We start from the raw sequence: 20702 nt of genomic DNA, 5'->3' as shown, positions 1-20702 counted from the left end.
GTGAAATGAAGGAAAAGAAAGGGTAGAAGAGCAACCCCAAATGAAATTAAAGTGTTCTATTCTCGCGCTTGATGGAACCCCATACCTGCCACGGCTGCAGCCTTGGAGCCTCCAGTGGCTCTTGGGCCTCCTTCCTTCTCCTCCAGGACCTGGATGAATATGCAGCTTTCAAGACGTGGGCCAGAGTCATAAAGATAAGGTAAACAGAGTCACTGTTTTCAATCAACCTCCCATTCAAATCATCTTCTGTCTCCACTGGAGTTTTTTGGATGCATCTTTTCCGGCCTTTGACAGAAAAAACATGCTTAGAAAAAGAACACTGAAAATTCTTCTCTTCATACTGAGAGTCTATAAAGGAAAAGGGTTCAAAAGCTCCATCTTTTGGGCTTGTTTTTTGCAGAAATTCAAAACTCCAAATACTATGGATGTATTTGTGATATCCAAGATGATGCATTATGCAGTATCCCAAAGTTGTGGTGATCCAGATTTTCTCTCTGATGGGTCCTGACAAAATGTCAAGTGTTAGATGAAAAGTATGAAATGTGCTTGAAACAATGATGTGTTCTGTGAAGTGAACAAAGATATTGACTTGTTTCCACTGAGAAAAGCTGGAATCCCTGAAGGGTGCTGGAAATCCAGCCATTGAGAATTCTTTTGATATAACAACACAAATTCCATTCCTGAGAAGCAAATGAGGAAAAGTCCTCAGGAAATTCTCTCCCTCCTCTGTGTCTGGAGCAAGGAGACCAATCAAGGTCCACCTGAAGTGCAGGAGAACTCGGACAATTGCTGAATACTGGAACCCTTCCTTGAGGAGCATCCGATGGAAAAAAGGGAACTTACTTTTATCACTCAGAGTCTCTGAAGCAACTCTATGATTGATCTGAAAAAGCAATGAAGAAGGCAACTCCAAAATATAAGTTTTTAATAAATCCAATTATTTGCTTTGATAAACATCTTAGAATCATTTGTTGATTGGCCATTGTTGAAAATATTAAACACAGAATATTAAGACGATTTTGTATAAAAATGGAAAATGAGAAACAAATTAACTAAAAAGAATAACAATCAAAATGCAAATCATATTTTTCGATCACCCCTAGGATTGAATGCAGTTAAACTCACATGTGCAGATCTTAACTGAAGTATATTGTGTGTCCAATCACACTTGGCCAATAAAATTCTATTCTATTCTATTCTATTCAATAAAGAGCCATATTACATTTAATTTTGGAAGATTGCTACATCGTTCTTTCCTTCTATATTTCAGATTCTTTGAGCAGCCATCTTTTTACTTTCTTCCCCAGTTGTACAAGAGACAAGGAGACCATCGTTCCTCATATAATTTGTCAGTTGTGTAATTTATAAGTTGTATAAGGTCGGACACGACTTCGTAACTAACAACAACAACAAATAAGCCAAGCCTTTAATTGAAATTTTGTCTGATCTAACAGACACAATTCTGGGAGTTTGTAGTTTCCATAGAATAGAATAGAATAGAATAGAATAGAATAGAATAGAATAGAATAGAATAGAATAGAATAGAATAGAATAGAATAGAATAGAATAGAATAGAATTTTTATTGGCCAAGTGTGATTGGACACACAAGGAATTTGTCTTGGTGCAGATGTTCTCAGTGTACATAAAAGAAAAGATATGTTCATCAAGGTACAACATTTACAACACAATTGATGGTCAATATATCAATATAAATCATAAGGATGGCCAGCAACAAGTTATAGTCATACAGTCATAAATGGAAAGAGATTGGTGATGGGAACTATGAGAAGATTAATAGTAGTGCAGATTCAGTAAATAGTTTGACAGTGTTGAGGGAATTATTTGTTTAGCAGAGTGATGGCCTTCGGGAAAAAACTGTTCTTGTGTCTAGTTGTTCTGGTGTGCAGTCGTTTTGAGGGTAGTAGTTGAAACAGTTTATGTCCAGGATGCGAGGGGTCTGTAAATATTTTCACGGCCCTCTTCTTGATTCGTGCAGTATACAGGTCTTCAATGGAAGGCAGGTTGGTAGCAATTATTTTTTCTGCAGTTCTAATTATCCTCTGAAGTCTGTGTTTTTCTTGTTGGGTTGCAGAACCGAACCAGACAGTTATAGAGGTGCAAATGACAGACTCAATAATTGCTCTATAGAACTGAATCAGCAGCTCCTTGGGCAGTTTGAGCTTACTGAGTTGGCGCAGAAAGAACATTCTTTGTTGTCCTTTTTTAATGATGTTTTTGATGTTAGCTGTCCATTTTAGATCTTGCGATATGATAGAACCTAGAAATTTGAAGGTTTCTACTGTTGATACTGTGTTGTCTAGTATTGTGAGAGGTGGAAGTATGGAAGGGTTTCTCCTAAAGTCTACCACCATTTCTACGGTTTTGAGTGTGTTCAGTTCCAGATTGTTTTGGTTGCACCACAAGGCTAGTCGTTCTACCTCTCGTCTATATGCGGATTCGTCATTGTCTCGAATGAGACCAATCACTGTTGTGTCATCTGCAAACTTCAGTAGCTTAACAGATGGATCATTGGAGATGCAGTCATTGGTATACAGAGAGAAGAGAAGTGGGGAGAGCACACAGCCTTGGGGGGCCCCTGTGCTAATTGTACAGGTATTTGATGTGATCTTGCTTAGCTTCACCTGCTGCTTCCTGTTTGTTAGGAAGCTTTGATCCACTTACAAGTCTGTTCCGGTACCTGTAGCTGGTTTAGCTTAGTTAGAAGAATGTCTGGAATGATGGTATTGAATGCTGAACTAAAGTCTACAAAAAGGACCCTTGCATAGGTCTTTGGAGACTCAAGATGCTGTAGGATGTAGTGCAGAGCCATTTTGCACCAATAATTAGTGATGTTGTTGATTAACATGATGTTGGTTAGCTGATATTAATTAACATCAGGCCAACAATTCAGAAGTAAACAATACCCCACTCAAGGAACTGCCAAACAAACAGTAAATAGCCCACCCAAAACTCTCCAAAACCACTCCCACCAGCATTTACAGGGCAAGTCTAAAACTAATATCCTATGGCATCTCAGAACCCCTTCACGAATGGATATCTGCTTTTCTGTCTAACAGACAACAAGTGGTCAAAATTGGCAATGCTTTATCAAATCCTGTTCCTGTCAAGAGTGGCGTTCCTCAAGGCAGCGTCCTTGGACCAACACTCTTTATACTATACATTAATGATCTTTGTGACCACATCTCAAGTAATTGTGTTCTCTTTGCTGACGATGTCAAACCATTTAACACCACAGACAATACTTCTATCATTCAAAACGACCTTGATCATCTAACCGCTTGGTCTAAAAATTGGTCTAAAAATTGGTCTAAAAATTGGCAGCTCCAAATTTCAACCAGCAAATGCTCATATAGGAAAAAAGAACCCAAACACTAAGTACATACTAGATGGACATTACCTTACAGATGACCCCCATCCCGTTAAAGACCTTGGAGTTTTCATGTCAAATGATCTAAGTGCCAAAGCCCACTGCAACTACATAGCAAATAAAGCTCTAAGAGTTGTAAACCTAATCTTGCTTAGCTTCTTTTCCAGAAACACCACACTACTAACCAGAGCATATAAAACATTTGCTAGATCAATTCTAGAATACAGCTCGCCTGTTTGGAACCCTCACCACATCTCTGACATCAATACAATTGAATGTGTCCAGAAATATTTTACAAGAAGAGTTCTCCATTCCTCTGAAAACAATAAAATACCTTATCCCACCAGACTTGAAATCCTAGGCTTAGAAAACTTGGAACTCTGTCGCCTTCGACAAGACCTAAGTTTAACTCACAGAATCATCTATTGTAATGTCCTTCCTGTTAAAGACTACTTCAGCTTTAATTGCAATAATACTAGAACAACTAATAGATTTAAACTTAATGTCAACCGCTTTAATCTAGATTGCAGAAAATATGACTTCTGTAACAGAATCATCAGTGCTTGGAATACTTTACCTGACTCTATCGTCTCTTCCCATAATCCCAAAAGCTTTAACCAAAAACTTTCTACTATTGACCTCACCCTATTCCTAAGAGGACCATAAGGGGCGTGCATAAGCGCAAAAACGTGCCTACCGTTCCTGTCCTATTGTTTTTCTTTTCTTCTTCCTATATATATATATGCTTATACCTCCTTATATTTACTCATATATGTCTTTATATACTATATAATCTTTAGGATTGCATTGACTTTTTTGGCTGCTGCTGCACACTGCTGGCTCGTATTTAGCTGGTTGTCCACTAAGACTCCAAGATCCCTCTCACAGTTAGGACTATTTTAGGGTTAGGGATTTTTAGGGCTGTTAGGGTTAGGGTGTTTGTTGTTATTTTTTGTTTGTGTGTGTGTGTGTGTGTGTGTGTGTGTGTGTGTGTGTGTGTGTGTGTGTGTGTGTGTGTTTGGCAGCTGCAACATACTGGTGCCTCATATTTAACTCATGATCCAGTAGGACACCTAGAGTTTTCTCACAGTTGCTGCTGCTCAGCCAGGTAACAAGTATTCTATAACTGCATTTAGTATTTCTTGTCTAGGAATATGACCTTACTTTTCTCACCACTGAATTGCATTTCATTGGATAAGGCCCAGTGCTTAAGTCTGTCAAGATCCTTTTGAATCTTGAGTCCATCTTCCAAAGTGTTAGCAATTCCTTCCCCAAAGCAATAGAGATGCTATCAAGAGAGGATAGGACTGTTTTGATACATGCTCCCATCCTAATATGTATCCCAGTTCCCAGCCATGACACCTACAATGGACATAGTGAAAAGCAGCTCTTGAATTCCATAGAGAAGATATGGATGGATCTATCCTGCACCCACTACCACCACACTCCCATTACTACATAGAGAAACACACACACAAACCTGTGGGACTTTGTAGGGGCCTACTAATGTTGACATCTGGATGGAAATCTCCCTGTCAGCTGCATCAAGAAGAGCCAACAGGTGGTCCTTCCTTCCACAGCTGTAGTTGGGAACATTGGCTTCCCCAGTAGAGAGCATGTCCAGCAAGACTTCTGAAGTGCCAAGTGTGTTCAGATAATTGTCATGGATATTGTAGCCAAGTGTGAGATTGCACAGGAATTGAATATTCTTGTTGATCTCTTGAATGGTGAAAATAAAGCGTTCTATTCCTTTCGAAGCATAAGGTATACTAGTGTAAAAAAAATGCTTTGGTTAATACAAACATCACCAACAGCTGTGATACAATATATTTTTTCCAATGTCATCATCTTTATCAACACATGACTGTTGAGTCTGAAGTCAATACTAATAGAATCCAAGAGGTAAATGATAGTCACCTATCAAATTTAATATTTGTAAATGTTGAGAAAATGGAAAGCAGATAAGAATCACAAATAGACTATTATTTATAGCAGCAGGAATATTCATCAGCACAGTACCCAGTCTGCAAAACAATTCATTTTTTAAAGTACAGCCATGATAAAAGACAATATTTCATAAGTGACCCAGAAAAGCTGTTGTAAAATCAAGGCATCCTCTATTCTTATAAGGATCAGGCACTGAATATCAACGAGCAGTTATAGAAATATGGAAGTAAGCTGGTCATTACGACTTTAAACATCACTACTTGAAACAAAAGTCAGAATTCAAATCATGCATTCTAGATTGGATGTGGAATGGAAAATAATTTGGATTTCTTTCAGGTATTTTTTTCTGCACCATCTTTGTATTTGGGTCTCTTTCACTAAATAAGACAAAAGAAGAAACCCATGAAAATCTGATCAATCAAAAAAATTGATCAGTTCCTGAAATAGAGGACTAAGCAGAATAAGGAGAAAAGAATGAAAGTGTCAGAACTGCAGATGGAAGGAATACAACTTCATCACACTGAATAACTTACAAGTGAGATTGGCTATAAGGAAGCAGGTTGAAAACCAACATTTTGTGTTCTAGTGTTACTGCACTGGTGACTATACCGATGAGATGGTCTCCTGGCCTGTAGTAGCTCCAGGGTCTTTCTCTATCCAGGTACACCATATTCAGTGGGCACTTCATTCTAAGCTTCCCAGAGACCGGCTGGGACACCAATAGCATCGAAAGCAGAAGCAGGAAGTCCATAATTCATGGAGCTGAATCAATCGCCTGTTTCCAAAGAAGAGTTAGATGATTTTAAAGCACTCTCAGAAAATGGAAGATCCAGGAGCTTTCCTTATTCAAATAGAAACAAATTGAGCTTTATCTGGAAAAGAGGGAAAGGTACATTCAACAGCACAGCCCCTGCCTGTGTCCTAAATCCTGTGCAAACCATTCAGCATGAGTAGAGGCTTATATCTTTTTTTGATGCAAGATCCATTCCATGTTGCTTCAGACTGACATTATATCAAAGGCAGACACTGGTAAAGTAGCAGTAGAGGTCTCAAAGTCTGGGATTCTGATAATTACTGTGAGTGATAATTTGTGGTCTTCCAGGGCTCCATGTACAGAGGGGAAGCTGGTGAAAAGGATTCTTGTGAAATGTTGCATATACACCCCGGAGACACCCTTCTATAATGCTTGTCATCCTTCCTGTCAGGACATGTCCAGAAAGTGATGCTGGAGGAAGATGCTTCAATACCTAAGGAATTGACTTCTGCTGTCTGCCATTGTGGCAGATGGTCTCCAGAGATTGCTAGAGAAGGTTACCTAGAGCTATGCGGTTTGGTGGCAATCTATTTCCCTTGACTCTCTGTTGTCCTTCAATATTCATGGAAAACACTGAAATACTTTATATTTTGAAGTTTCATAGTTCATTAAATAAAACATGGGTGTGAAGTCTGCAGTTGAGATGGTGGTGGTGCTCACAGCGTGGTGGACGGTGAGACCTGATTTCTTGCCAGACCCACTGAGAAACTGGTTTACAGATACATAGTGGCCCTTTCTCTGCTTCTATGGATGTACTTGGAGGGATGGGCCTCATTCGACATTCCCATCTCTTAAGCTTTTTGTGACATTTACACACAAGTGTTTTGAGGAGCAATTAGGAGAGCTGTCTTCCTGGTTTATCTGAGTGATTTATAGTTGAGGTTAGGTTTCTTACCTGGAGAACAGATGGAAATGAATTGTCTCTTGATATGTACAGCTTGGCTTTGAATGGAGAACTGGGGGTTTGAGTGAGAGGAGAGAGATGATGGGATAGGCAGGTCCATCGTGAAGTGAGGAAGAGAGAAAGTAAGGAAGTTTTCTGACTGCATGGCCTTCAACTTCTACTCTCAGGGTTTGGGCCTCCTGAGATGGGAGAAATTCCCTTTTTTGGTCAGATATGTGCCCTTGCAAATATTTATTTTTATTTTTTAATTTATTTATTTATTTTGTCAAACACAACAGTATATATAAGTATAAGCATGAAATAACCATATGAATTGGATACAATCAAAGGGAACATTAGGACAGGAACAGTAGGCACGCTAATGCTCTTATGCACGCCCCTTACAGACCTCTTAGGAATGGGGTGAGGTCAATAGTAGATAGTCTTTGGTTAAATCTTTGGGGATTTTGGGAAGAGACCAGAGTCAGGTAGTGCATTCCAGGCATTAAGAACTCTGTTACTGAAGTCATATTTTCTACAATCAAGATTGGAGCGATTCAGATTAAGTTTAAATCTATTGTGTGCTCGTGTATTGTTGCAATTGAAGCTGAAATAGTCTTCGTCAAATAAACTGTTTATTTATTTATTTTTAAATAATTTATTTATTTGTATTTATTTATTTTCATCAAGCATGCATTAGATAACAGATATAGGTATAAACATGATTATGAATACATGAAATGGATACGAATAAAAGGGAACATTAGGACAGGGACGGGAGACATGCTGGTGCGCATCTGCATGCCCCTTACAGACCTCTTAGGAATGAGGTGAGGTCAACAGTAGACAGTCTAAGGGTAAAGTTTTTTTTGGGGGGGGGAGTTGATGAAGAAACAACAGAGTCAGGGAGTGCATTCCAGGCATTGACCACTCTGTTACTGAAGTCATATTTTCTTCAATTGAGTTTTTTTTTAAATTTGCATTTATATCCCGCCTTTCTCCGAAGACTCAGGGCGGCTTACACTGTGTTAGCAATAGTCTTCATCCTATTTGTATATTTATATACAAAGTCAACTTATTGCCCCCAACAATCTGGGTCCTCATTTTACCTACCTTATAAAGGATGGAAGGCTGAGTCAACCTTGGGCCTGGTGGGACTAGAACCTGCAGTAATTGCAAGCAGCTGCTGTTAATAACAGACTGCATTAGCAGTCTGAACCATAGAGGCCCTGTGAGTTTGGCGTGGTTTACCATAAATTTGTATCTATTATGTGCTTGTGGTTTGTTACAGTCTCTCAGGAGGCTGGACGTAGACCTGCTTCTTGTCTCAGTTTGGCTAGGAGAATTTTCTCTTGTTCATCTTGTCTCCACTAAATTCATGTATTTCAGGGTTTCAGTAATTCACTGATCCATCAGCCAAAGGGTTCGACTTCTGAAAATAAACCATAGATAAAAGTTACAAATGTGAATGCAGCCATTGGTGATGTGACCAGGCTAAGTGGATTGTGTGGATAGGAACCAGACTAGTTTCGTGTAGTGATTAAGGTACTGGGTGATGATAACATCAAAGGCACTCACTGTAGCAGAATAAGGTAAAGGTTCCCCTCGCACATACGTGCTAGTCATTGCCGCCTCTAGGGGGCGGTGCTCATCTCCGTTTCAAAGCCGAAGAGCAGCGCTGTCCGAAGACGTCTCCGTGGTCATGTGGCCAGCATGACTCAACACCAAAGGGGCACGGAACGCTGTTATTCCCACCAAAGGTGGTCCCTATTTTTTCTACTTGCATTTTTATGTGCTTTCGAAACTGCTAGGTTGGCAGAAGCTGGGACTAGTAACAGGAGCTCACCCCATTACACGGCAACACTAGGGATTCAAACCGCCGAACCGCCGATCTTTCGATCAACAAGCTCAGCTTTCTTACCCCCTAGCAGAATAGATCTCCATTATCACCAGAATAATGATAATTATGATGGGAAGCAACTTCTCTGGGGATCCTGAAGTTCATGTAAGAGAAAAATCACCAAAGAACCCAGGAAGTGTTGTTTTATTTATTTTATTTATTTTTTATTTATTTTTCAAATTTATATACCGCCCTATCTCCCTAAGGACTCAGGGCGGTTCACAGGCAGTTAAAATACATATAAATACAGATTAAAAACGACAATTAAAAAACTTATTCTATTGCCCAAATTTAAAATAGTATAAATAATAAAAACCCCTTAAAACCCATAACTTTAAAATCTAATCCAGTCCCGCGCAGATGAATAAGTGTGTTTTAAGCTCACGACGAAAGGTTCGGAGGTCCGGAAGTTGACGAAGTCCTGGAGGGAGTTCGTTCCAGAGGGTGGGAGCCCCCACAGAGAAGGCCCTTCCCCTGGGTGTCGCCAGACGGCACTGCCTAACTGACGGCACCCTGAGGAGTCCTTCTCTGTGAGAGCGCACGGGTCGGTGAGAGGTATTTGGTAGCAGTAGGTGGTCCCGTAAATAGCCCGGCCCTATGCCATGGAGTGCTTTAAAGATTGTCACCAACACCTTGAAGCGCACCCGGAAGGCCACAGGTAGCCAGTGCAGTCTGCGCAGGATAGGTGTGACACGGGAGCCACGAGGGCTCCTCTATCACCGCAGCCGCATTCTGGACTAACTGAAGCCTCCGGATGCCCCTCAAGGGAAGCCCCATGTAGAGAGCATTGCAGTAATCCAGGCGAGACGTCACGAGGGCGTGAGTGACCGTGCATAAGGCATCCCGGTCTAGAAAGGGGCGCAACTGGCGCACCAGGCGAACCTGGTGGAAAGCTCTCCTAGAGACGGCCGTCAAATGGTCTTCAAAAGACAGCCGTTCATCCAGGAGAACGCCCAGATTGCGCACCCTCTCCATCGGGGCCAGTGACTCGCCCCCAACAGTCAGCCGAGGACCCAGCTGACTGTACCGGGATGCCGGCATCCACAGCCACTCTGTCTTGGAAGGATTGAGCTTGAGCCTGTTTCTCCCCATCCAGACCCGTACGGCTTCCAAACACCGGGACAGCACTTCGATAGCTTCATTGGGGTGGCCCGGTGTGGAAAAGTACAGCTGGGTGTCATCAGTGTACAGCTGGTACCTCACACCGAAGCCACTGATGATCTCACCCAGCGGCTTCATATAGATGTTGAACAGAAGGCGAGAGAATCGACCCCGCGGCACCCACAAGTGAGGCGCCTGGGGCCGACCTCTGCCCCCGTCAACACCGTCTGCGACCGGTCGGAGAGATAGGAGGAGAACCACCGATAAACGGTGCCTCCCACTCCCTCCAACCGGCGCAGCAGGATACCATGGTCGATGGTATCGAAAGCCGCTGAGAGGTCTAATAGGACCAGGACAGAGGAACAACCCCTATCCCTGGCCCTCCAGAGATCATCCACCAACGCGACCAAAGCCGTCTCCGTGCTGTAGCCGGGCCGGAAACCGGACTGGAACGGGTCTAGATAGACAGTTTCCTCCAGGTGCAGGGGAAACTGATATGCCACCATACTCTCTACAACCTTCGCCGCGAAGCGAAGGTTGGAGACCGGACGATAATTACCTAAGACAGCCGGGTCCAGGGAGGGCTTCTTGAGGAGGGGCCTCACCACCGCCTCTTTCAAGGCGGCCGGAAAGACTCCCTCCAACAAGGAGGCACTCGTAATCGCCTGGAGCCAGCCTCGTGTCACCTCCTGAGTGGCCAGCACCAGCCAGGAGGGGCACGGGTCCAGTAAACACGTGGTGGCATTCAGCCTACCCAACAACCTGTCCATGTCCTCGGGAGCCACAGGGTCAAACTCATCCCAGAAAATGTCACCAAGACCACCCTCAGACGCCTCATCTGAATCGTCGCAATTTTGGTCTAGACCGTCTCGAAGCTGAACGATTTTATCGTATAGATAACCGTTAAACTCCTCAGCACGTCCCTGCAACGGGTCATCCCGCTCCCCCTGGTGAAGGAGGGAACGGGTCACCCGAAACAGGGCGGCTGGGCGGTTATCTGCCGACGCAATGAGGGAGGAGGCGTAGCAACGCCTCGCTTCCCTCAGTGCCACCAGGTAGGTCCTAGTATAGGACCTAACTAGTGTCCGATCAGCCTCTAAACAGCTAGACCTCCAGGAGCTCTCTAGGTGTCTTCTCCGGCGTTTCATCCCCCTCAGCTCCTCGGAGAACCAAGGAGCTGGTTGGGATCTGCGCCGGGTCAGAGGCCGCAGAGGCACGACACGGTCTAAAGCCCCAGCCGCAGCCCGTTGCCAGGCTGCGGCTAGTTCCTCTGCCGTGCCGTGAGCCAGACCCTCAGGAAGTGGCCCAAGCTCCGTCCGGAACCTCTCCAGGTCCATCAGGCGCCTGGGACGGAACCAACGTTGTGGTTCCGTCTCCCTGCGGTGTTGAGTGGCGGTCAGAAAGTCCAGGCGAAGGAGAGAGTGATCTGACCATGACAAAGGTTCTATGACTACATCTCTCAAATCCAGATCCTTCAACCACTGACCAGAGATAAAGATAAGATCCAGAGTGCCACCCCCGATGTGAGTGGGGCCATCCACTACTTGAGTCAGGTCCAAGGCCGTCATGGAAGCCATGAACTCCCAAGCCACTGTCGATGACGAGCCGGCAGATGGCAAGTTAAAGTCTAAAAGTCTGGGGGTCTCCACTGCCACCCTGTTGTCCTTCTTGTCAGAACATGTTCAGAAAGTGATGCTGGAGGAAAAGCATTCAACATCTAAATAATTGACTTCTGCTATCCTTCATCATGGCATCTTGTCTCCAGAAACTGCTGAGAAAGGTCACCCAGAGCTGAGGAGTTTGGTTACACTCTATGTTGACGACACAATTATTTCTACATAATTTGGCCAGATGGATAATCTAGATTATCTGCATCTTGCAATTATACAGGATATGGATGGAGAACACTATATTCCAATTTCCCTTTGATTATTTCACCTCAAAATCATTGCCACAGCTCATGTATGTGGCACAACTTGAAACAATTTCTATGCTTGGCCTGTTGAAATGTGTTGAGAATGGAAATTCCTCCAACTCACATTTATACATTTCTTCTGGTTGTAAGGTACTCCTTTGTATTCACGTCTGGCCTCAGAATGATAATGTAGCACTTGGGGATGAAGATGCAGACCAGCAGACCAGCACTGGAGGCCAAGATGGAGAAGACCTGCACAGCCACCATGTATTTCCCCTTGGTGCTGAGGTAGGTGGGCAGGAAGGAGACCCAGACATTGCAGAAGACCAGCATGCTGAAGGTGATCAGCTTGGCTTCATTGAAGGCTCCAGGGAGATTCCTGGCCAGGAAAGCCACCATGAAACAGATGGCAGCCAGGAAGCCCATGTAGCTGAGGGTGATGTAGAACATGAAAACAGAGCCTTCATTGCATTGCAGGATGATCTCCCCAGGCTGGGAGTGAAAGTCCGAGTCACGGAATGGGGGAGAAATTCCCAACCAGATGGAACAGATCATAATTTGGACACTAGAACAAGAAAGGATGATGAAGTTGGCCAAGCTCTTCCCCAACCATCTCTTCACTCGGTTTCCTGGTTTTGTGGCCAGGAAAGCCAGCACCACTGTGATGGTTTTGGCCAAGAGAGAAGAAACGGCAACTGAGAAGATGATGCTGAAAACGGTTTGTCGGAGAAGGCAGGTAGCTTTCCTTGGTTGACCAATGAAGAGAAAAGGAGACAAGAAGCAAAGCAGGAGGGAGGCCAGGAGGACGTAAGAGAGGTCTCGATTGTTGGCTTTCACAATGGGAGTTTCCTGATGTTTAATGAATATGATTAAAACAAGGCCTGTGGCTAAGAACAAGAATAGGGCAAAGGAGACCAGAATGATTCCCAGATGTTCTTCATAAGAAAGGAAGGATATAACTTTGGGGATACATTGGATTTTGCCCTCATTTGGATATTTTTCATCTGGACACTTGGTGCATTTTTCTGTATCTAAATAAACCAGAAAAAACACAACAACAAAGCAAGATTTTTTAAAATATTCTGTACTTTCACCTTTCAAGACATAACTTCTTGGGACATTTGTTACCAGTAGCATTTTCCAAAAAGCATTGCTTAAAATCCTGGAACCTGTACGCTTCCTTGTGTAGTTTGCAGAACCTACATTATTAGAGGTAGATAATGAATCAAGTAATCTTTTTAGAAACATTTCTTAATATACTTGACTCTGGATGTGTATCTTCCAAAATCTAATTAACTAGAAAAAAGTTAGTTCTGAAATCCAAACTAAAAAGCAGAATAGATTTTTGCTTTCTGGCAGTAGAGAAGCTTGTCTATTCTGCTTCATCCTCCTCAAGGTCTTCCCTCAAGGTTTTCCTGCTATTCCTCCCTCTCGGTAGCAAATTGTACAATTTGAAAATAATAGCAATAGCGCTTAGACTTATAAACAACTTCATGTGCTTTATAGCCCTCTCTAAGCAGGTTAGAGTCAGTCTATTGCCCCCAACAATCTGGGTCCTCATTTTACCAACCTCGGAAGGATGGAAGGCTGAGTCAACCTTCAGCTGGTGAGAATCAAACTGCCAAACTGCTAGCAAAAACAAAAAACAATTGAGCTTCAATCTGTCTTTTAACTTGTATTTGTATGAAAGTGTTTCAGGTGAATCCACTTCCACAAGTCCTGCCCTTTTCCTTGGTATCTCCCACCTTCATGAATGGAGATGGTCCCCTCAGGACAAGGAATACAGTCGTAGCAGCAAGCAGGCTCTCCTTCTCGCTTCCGCTTCACAAATCCAGGATGACAACTTTCCACACATTGGGACTGAGGCACAGACTAAGCAGGAAAAGAAGAAATGCCAAAGAAAATAGATTGGGATGAAGGATCCATGAAAATGGATGTAGACATTAACATTAGTCAAATAGCTCCTGGGCTTCACTTAGATAAATATGAAATCCTTGACTCATTCCAAACAGATTTAGGACAGATAAATATGTTCACTTACTCACTCCCCTTTTCTTCTGGCATCTATAACATTGAAATAAAGGATTTTTCTACTTAAGAAAGAGTTGGAGGGATGGAATTGAAAAGAATTTAGCCTTAAGTGACAACCAGTTTGGTTCCTCCTCCTAGCCTTCTTAACATACATTTCTCCATTCTTCACATAATTATGAGTTTAAGTATGATGATCTTGCATGAAATTTTGGAAAAGAAAAAGAAATTTTCCAGGTTATGGGCATTATCTCACATCAAATCACTCTTTATGGTTTTTACATCTTTGGAGCTTCTTCAGAGTAGAAGAAGGCCTGTTGCTTATCCCAGTGGGGAGAATAAGCAGATTTGGGCTGCTTAAACAGATTATAGAACAATAGAGACCTTTCAATCTGGACAAGGTGAGGCTTATTTCTCACATGGACCAACAAGACCTCTAACCAGTCATGACGATATTTCATCTGATTCAGTCCAAACCATAATGCAGACACTGGTTAAAAAAACCTGAGGCTATTAGGAACACAAATGCCAGCACTTGAATATATCCCACCGGCTTGATCCATGGTCTCCATCCTAAAGAATAATCACCCAGCATCCAAAATTGGACATGACTGAATCAGTTTAAAAGAATACACTACAGAAGACACTACAGAGAGTAATCAATTCGGCACAAGAAACCATTGGTTGCCCTCTAACACCACTGGATGACATCACCAGGTCTTACTGCTTTAGCAGACCAAGGAAGATACTGAGAGATGACTCACACCCTAGTTAGTGTCCCTTCAAACTTCTACTATCAGCCAGAAGACATCAAAGCATAGTCAGCTGAACAAATACCGTATTTTTCAGAGTATAAGACGCACCTTTTTGTGTCTTGTGTTGTAGTATTGAAGTTCCCACAATCCATCTAATCCATCAATCTCCAGGGCCTCTGGTGGCTCAGCAGACTAAGTCTGTCTGTTATTAACACAGCTGCTTGCAATTACTGCAAGTTAAAGTCCCACCAGGCCCAAGGTTGACTCAGCCTTCCATCCTTTATAAGGTAGGTAAAATGAGGAGCCAGATTGTTGGGGGCAATAAATTTGACTTTGTATATAATATACAAATGGATGAAGACTATTGCTTAACACAGTGTAAGCCACCCTGAGTCTTCGGAGAAGGGCGGGATATAAATTCAAATTAAAAAAAAAATTCCCAGTGAGGGTCATCTACCATGATGACTAGAATTAACCCACTTGAAATGGGTCATAATCTTTACAAAAAAGAGAAAAGACAGCAATATTTGACCCACCTTGTTGAGCGGATTTAGCCATGAAAGAGCAATTTTGTTGATAATAATTTTCTGTCTTTCAATACTCCCCAGTTTATTTCTGAACAAATCCCCCTCAGGAGAAATCACCATGAATTCAATGTCCATATCTGCAGCTATTTCTCCATTATGGTCCGTGTAAAGATTCCAGTGGGAAAGATTGTTGAACTCATTCTTCTCCAGAAAGGGATGGAACTAGAATGGAAACATCCAGGAATTTTAAAAGTTGAAACTTTGGTTTGTTATCCCATCTGGTATTTTCATGTGTGAATTTTTCTTCTACAATTATAGTAATATAGTAAAAGATATAGTAAAAAAGATATGTATTTAATTATACACGTAATAACAGCAGCAAGAATTGTATTTGAGCAAAAGGTGAAGTAATAAAAAAGATTTTAGACTGTGCGGAAATGAATAGATTAACTTTAAGAATAAAAGGTAAAGAGGAATCGGTGTATTTCAAGACATGGGAATGAAGTTTCTATGTATGGTTAGAAAAGAGATATGAATAAAAGACGATAGATAGATAAACAATGTTAATAATGGAAAATTAAACGACGGAAATGACAAATAAGAAATAGATATCGTCAGAGTAAATGGAAAAGGGGGATGGGGGGAAGGAAAGAAGATTATAAATATAAATGTACAATTATGAAATGATAGGTTGGGTAAAATAGAAAAGAAAGTGAAAAGACAATATATAATAGTAGAAAATTGGAGTTGCTCGGATACCAAACAAGGGAAATATTATACAACAAAGAAGAAAGAAAGAAGAGAGGAATAGAGGGTAAGATAGAGGAGGTGAAGGAGAGAGAGGGATGGAGGGAAGGGGAAGGAGAGGAAGATAGGATAGGGGAGAAGAGTAGGGAAGAAGGTGAGAAGGAGGGAAAGAGGAGAGGAGTGGGGGAGAGGAAGGGGAAGGAGGAAGGAGAGGAGGAAGAAGAAGGTAGGAAAGGCGAGGAGGAGGAAGGAAGGAGGAAGGAGAGGAGGAAGAAGAAGGTAGGAAAGGCGAGGAGGGAGGGAAGGAAAAGAGGAGAAGAAGGTTTGTTGTGAAATGAAGGGAAAGAAAGGGTAGAAGAGCAACCCCAAATGAAATTAGAGTGTTCTATTCTCGTGCTTGATGGAACCCCAAACCTGCCACGGCTGCAGCCTTGGAGCCTCCTGTGTCTCTTGGGCCTCCTTCCTTCTCCTCCAGGACCTGGATGTATATGCAGCCTTCAAGACATGGGCCAGAGTCATAAAGATAGTGTAAACTGAGTCACTGTTTTCAATCAACCTCCCATTCAAATCATCTTCTGTCTCCACTGGAGTTTTTTGGATGCATCTTTTCCGGCCTTTGACAGAAAAAACATGCTTAGAAAAAGAACACTGAAAATTCTTGTCTTCATACTGGGAGTCTATAAAGGAAAAGGGTTCAAAAGTACCATATTTTGGGCTTAGTTTTTGCATAAATTGAAAGCTCCAAATACTATGGATGTATTTGTGATAGCCAAGATGAGTCATTATATAGTTTCCCAAAGTTGTGGTGACCCAGATTTTCTCTCTGATGGGTCCTGATAAAATGTCAAGTGTTAGCTGAAAAATATGAAATGTGCTTGAAAGAATAATGTGTTCTGTGAAGTGAACAAAGACGTTGACTTGTTTCCACTGAGAAAAGCTGGAATCCCTGAAGGGTGCTCGATGTCTAGTCATTGCAAATCGTTGTGATATAACGACACAAATTCCATTCCTGAGAAGCAAAGGAGGAAAAGTCCTCAGGAAATTCTCTCCCTCCTCTGTGTCTGGAGCAAGGAGACCAATCAAGATCCACCTGAAGTGCAGGAGCACTCGGACAATTGCTGAATACTGGAACCCTTCCTTGAGGAGCATCCGGTGGAAAAAAGGGAATTTACTTTTATCACTCAGAGTCTCTGAAACAACTCTATGATTGATCTGGAAAAGCAATGAAGAATGCTGTGTTATGTTTTGAGTTAAGTCAACTCCAAAATATGAGTTTTTAATAAATCCAACTTTGTTTTGATAAACATCTTAGAATAGTTTGTTGATTGGCCATTGTTGAAAATATTAAACACAGAATATTAAGAAGATATATTCATTTTCATAAAAATGAAAAATGAGAAACAAATTTAAAAAGAATAACAATCAAAATGCAAATCATATTTCTTGATCACCCCTACAATTGAATGCAATTAAACTCACATGTGCAGACATTAACTCAGCCTAGGTCTGCATTGGCTGTTTTGGCAGCTGCAAAATACTGGCGTCTCATATTTAAGCCATGATCCAGTAGGACACCAAGATTTCTCTCACAATTGCTACTGTTCAGCCAGTTATCAACTATTCCATAACTGTGCATTTAGTATTCCTTGTCTAGGAATAGGACCTTACTTTTCTCACCACTGAGAATTGCATTTTATTGGATAGGGCCCATTGCTTAAGTCTGTCAAGATCCTTCTGAATCCTGAGTTCATCTTCCAAAGTGTTAGCAATTTTCCCTGATTTAGTGTCATCTGCAAATTTGATGAATTCCCCTTCTTTCCCTTCATCTAGATCATTTGTGAAGATGTTGAAGAACACTTAGACCTGAAGAGGGCCTAAGACAGAATCTTGGGGTACCACACTGCATCCTTCCCTCCATGTAGGTGCAGTTCCATTGTGGACCACACGCTGAATGTGGTTGGTTAGAAAGTTTGAGGAACCATCTCACCCCAAAGGATGCATGCTGCAGAACCCATCAGTCAGGAAATTTTGATTGGTTGATCCAGGAGAAGAATGTTCTCTGCCATTGTTCCTGCCACTCTTGTCCCCCAGAGTGAGGTCAGTTCCCACTCTCCTGACCTTCTGCAAGAACCTGAAGACCTGACCTGGTCATTTGGCTTGTGGCCCCAATGGGGGAATGTCATGTTGGAGATGCTTGATTGATCAATAGCAGATCCCACTTCCAACCCTGCTCATCCTACTCCCTCCTCACCCCATGTTTTAGGTATAGTTGGTAATTTGTATTTTTAGTGCTATTACAAGTGTGTTTTTCTGTACCTTTATCAATGTTAATATTGTTAGCAGCTCAGAGTCACTTTGCAGTGAGATAGGTGGCAAACAAATGTAATAAATAAATACATAAATAAAGCCTTCAGCTGGAAATTATTTGTTATTTGTTCCCCAACCAACTATCAACTCTACTCAATAGGAACTTTGCATTTATTTAGACACGATATCTATTTGAGCAATGGGTCAATAATTGATTGGGTATTTTATATACTTTTTTATATCTATTTAGAAAATATTATTGACATCTTCCACCCAACTGGATATAGGAGGTATTATTTATATATATATATATATATGTGTGTGTGTAAATCAACCTGCCAACAGTGGGACTAACAACATGGGTACTTTTTTGGAAAAGTTCAACTTGTAGAAAATAACCTCTTTTATGATGAATTTGATGATGAATTTGATTCTAGATACAAAAGTATAAAAATAGTTGACATGCTGGCTAATATGCTTGTAATTTTTTTAATAAAGAGAAGAGCCTAATGCTGGGAAAGATTGAGGGCAAAAGAAGAAGGGGACGACAGAGAACGAGGTGGCTGGATGGAGTCACTGAAGCAGTAGGCATGAGTTTAAATGGACTCCAGAGGATGGTAGAGGACAGGAAGGCCTGGAGGAATGTTGTCCATGGGGTCGCGATGGGTCGGACACGACTTCGCAACTAACAACAACAACAACAAAAGTGATCACTGTAAAACATATATGTTTCATCAACACTAGATAAGATTGGAATTAACAGAACAACAGAGTTGGAAGTCAGGTTGGATGTCATCTAGTTCATTGTACAGAAGACCCTTTGATTGGACACGGAGCATCTCCTCACCTTCACAAATTTGCAGCAGAAGCTATCAAAGGAATAGAGATGCTATCATGAGAGGATAGGACTGTTTTAATACATGCTCCCATCCTAATGTGTACCCCAGTTCCCAGCCATGACACCTACAATGGACATAGTTAAAAGCAGCTCTTGAATTCCATAGAGAAGATATGGATGGATCTATCCTGACCCACTACCATCACACTCACATTACTATATAGAGAAACACACACACAAACCTGTGAGACTTTGTAGGGGCCTACTAATGTTGACATCTGGATGGAAATCTCCCTGTCAGCTGCATCAAGAAGAGCCAACAGGTGGTCCTTCCTTCCACAGCTGTAATTGGGAACATTGGCTTCTCCAGTAGAGAGCATGTCCAGCAAGGCTTCTGAAGTGCCAAGTGTGTTCAAATAGTTGTCATGCATATTGTAGCCAAGTGTGAGATTGCACAGGAATTGAATATTCTTGTTGATCTCTTGAATGGTGAAAATGAAGCGTTCTATTCCTTTGTAAGTATAAGATTCACTAGTGTAAAAAATGGTTTGGTTAATACAAGCATCATCAACAGCAGTAATAAAATACCTTTTTTCAAATTTCATCATCTTTATCAACACATGACTATTGAATCCAAAGCCAATATGGATCAGAAACCAAAGGCAAATGATAGTCACCCATCAACATTTAATATTTGTAAGTGTTGAGAAAATGGGAAGCAGATAAGAATCACAAATAATCTATTATTTATAGCAGCAGGAAGTGGCTGTGGATGCCGGCATCCCGATTCAGTCAGCTGCAGCCGCGGCTGGCTGTCGGGGGCGAGGTATTGGCCCCAAAGGATAGGTGCGAAAGCGCCTCCTGGATGATCGGCTGTCGTTTGAAGATCATTTGACGGCCGTCTCCAGGAGGGCCTTCTACCAGGTTCGCCTGGTCCGGCAGTTGCGCCCCTTCCTTGATCGGGATGCCTTATGCACAGCCACTCATGCTCGTTACCTCGCTTGGATTACTGTAATGCTCTCTACATGGGGCTCTTGAAGTGCACTCGGAGGCTTCAGTTAGTCCAGAATGCAGCTGCGCGGGTGATAGAGGGAGCTACCCGTAGCTCCCATGTAACACCGCTCCTGCGCAGACTGCACTGGCTGCCTGTGGCCTTTCGAGTGCACTTTAAGGTGTTGGTTACGACCTTTAAAGCGCTCCATGGCTTAGGACCTGGGTACTTACGGGACCGCCTGCTGCTACCACATGCCTCCCACCGACCCGTACGCTCCCATAGAGAGGGACTTCTCAGGGTGCCGTCCGCCAAACAATGTCGGCTGGTGGCCCCCAGGGGAAGGGCCTTCTCTGTGGGGGCTCCCACTCTCTGGAACGAGCTTCCCCCTGGTTTACGTCAAATACCTGACCTTCGGACATTTCGTCGCGAACTGAAGACCCATCTTTTTATTCGCGCGGGGCTGGCTTAATTGGATTTTAAAAGGGAATTTTACAAATTTTAAATGGGGTTTTAATTGATGATGATTTTTTAATATCAGGCTAATTTTGAATAAGTTT

General features: G+C 42.2%; 1 protein-coding gene across 1 annotated transcript; it reads right to left on the bottom strand.

The window, feature by feature from the left end:
* Nucleotides 1–234: 234 nt before the first annotated feature.
* LOC131190420 (vomeronasal type-2 receptor 26-like) lies at nucleotides 235–19582 on the bottom strand. The gene is made up of 5 exons (XM_058167741.1): nucleotides 19394–19582; nucleotides 15377–15481; nucleotides 13695–13821; nucleotides 12208–12836; nucleotides 235–285 (listed from the first exon to the last, which is right to left on the bottom strand). Exons 1-5 carry the CDS (start codon nucleotides 19580–19582, stop codon nucleotides 235–237), a joined length of 1101 nt encoding a protein of 366 aa, XP_058023724.1.
* Nucleotides 19583–20702: the final 1120 nt, after the last annotated feature.

The sequence above is a fragment of the Ahaetulla prasina genome, chromosome 2 (assembly GCF_028640845.1).
Source record: "Ahaetulla prasina isolate Xishuangbanna chromosome 2, ASM2864084v1, whole genome shotgun sequence".
NCBI classification, from domain to species: Eukaryota; Metazoa; Chordata; class Lepidosauria; order Squamata; family Colubridae; genus Ahaetulla; species Ahaetulla prasina.
This window is presented reverse-complemented; position numbering and strand designations above follow the sequence as displayed.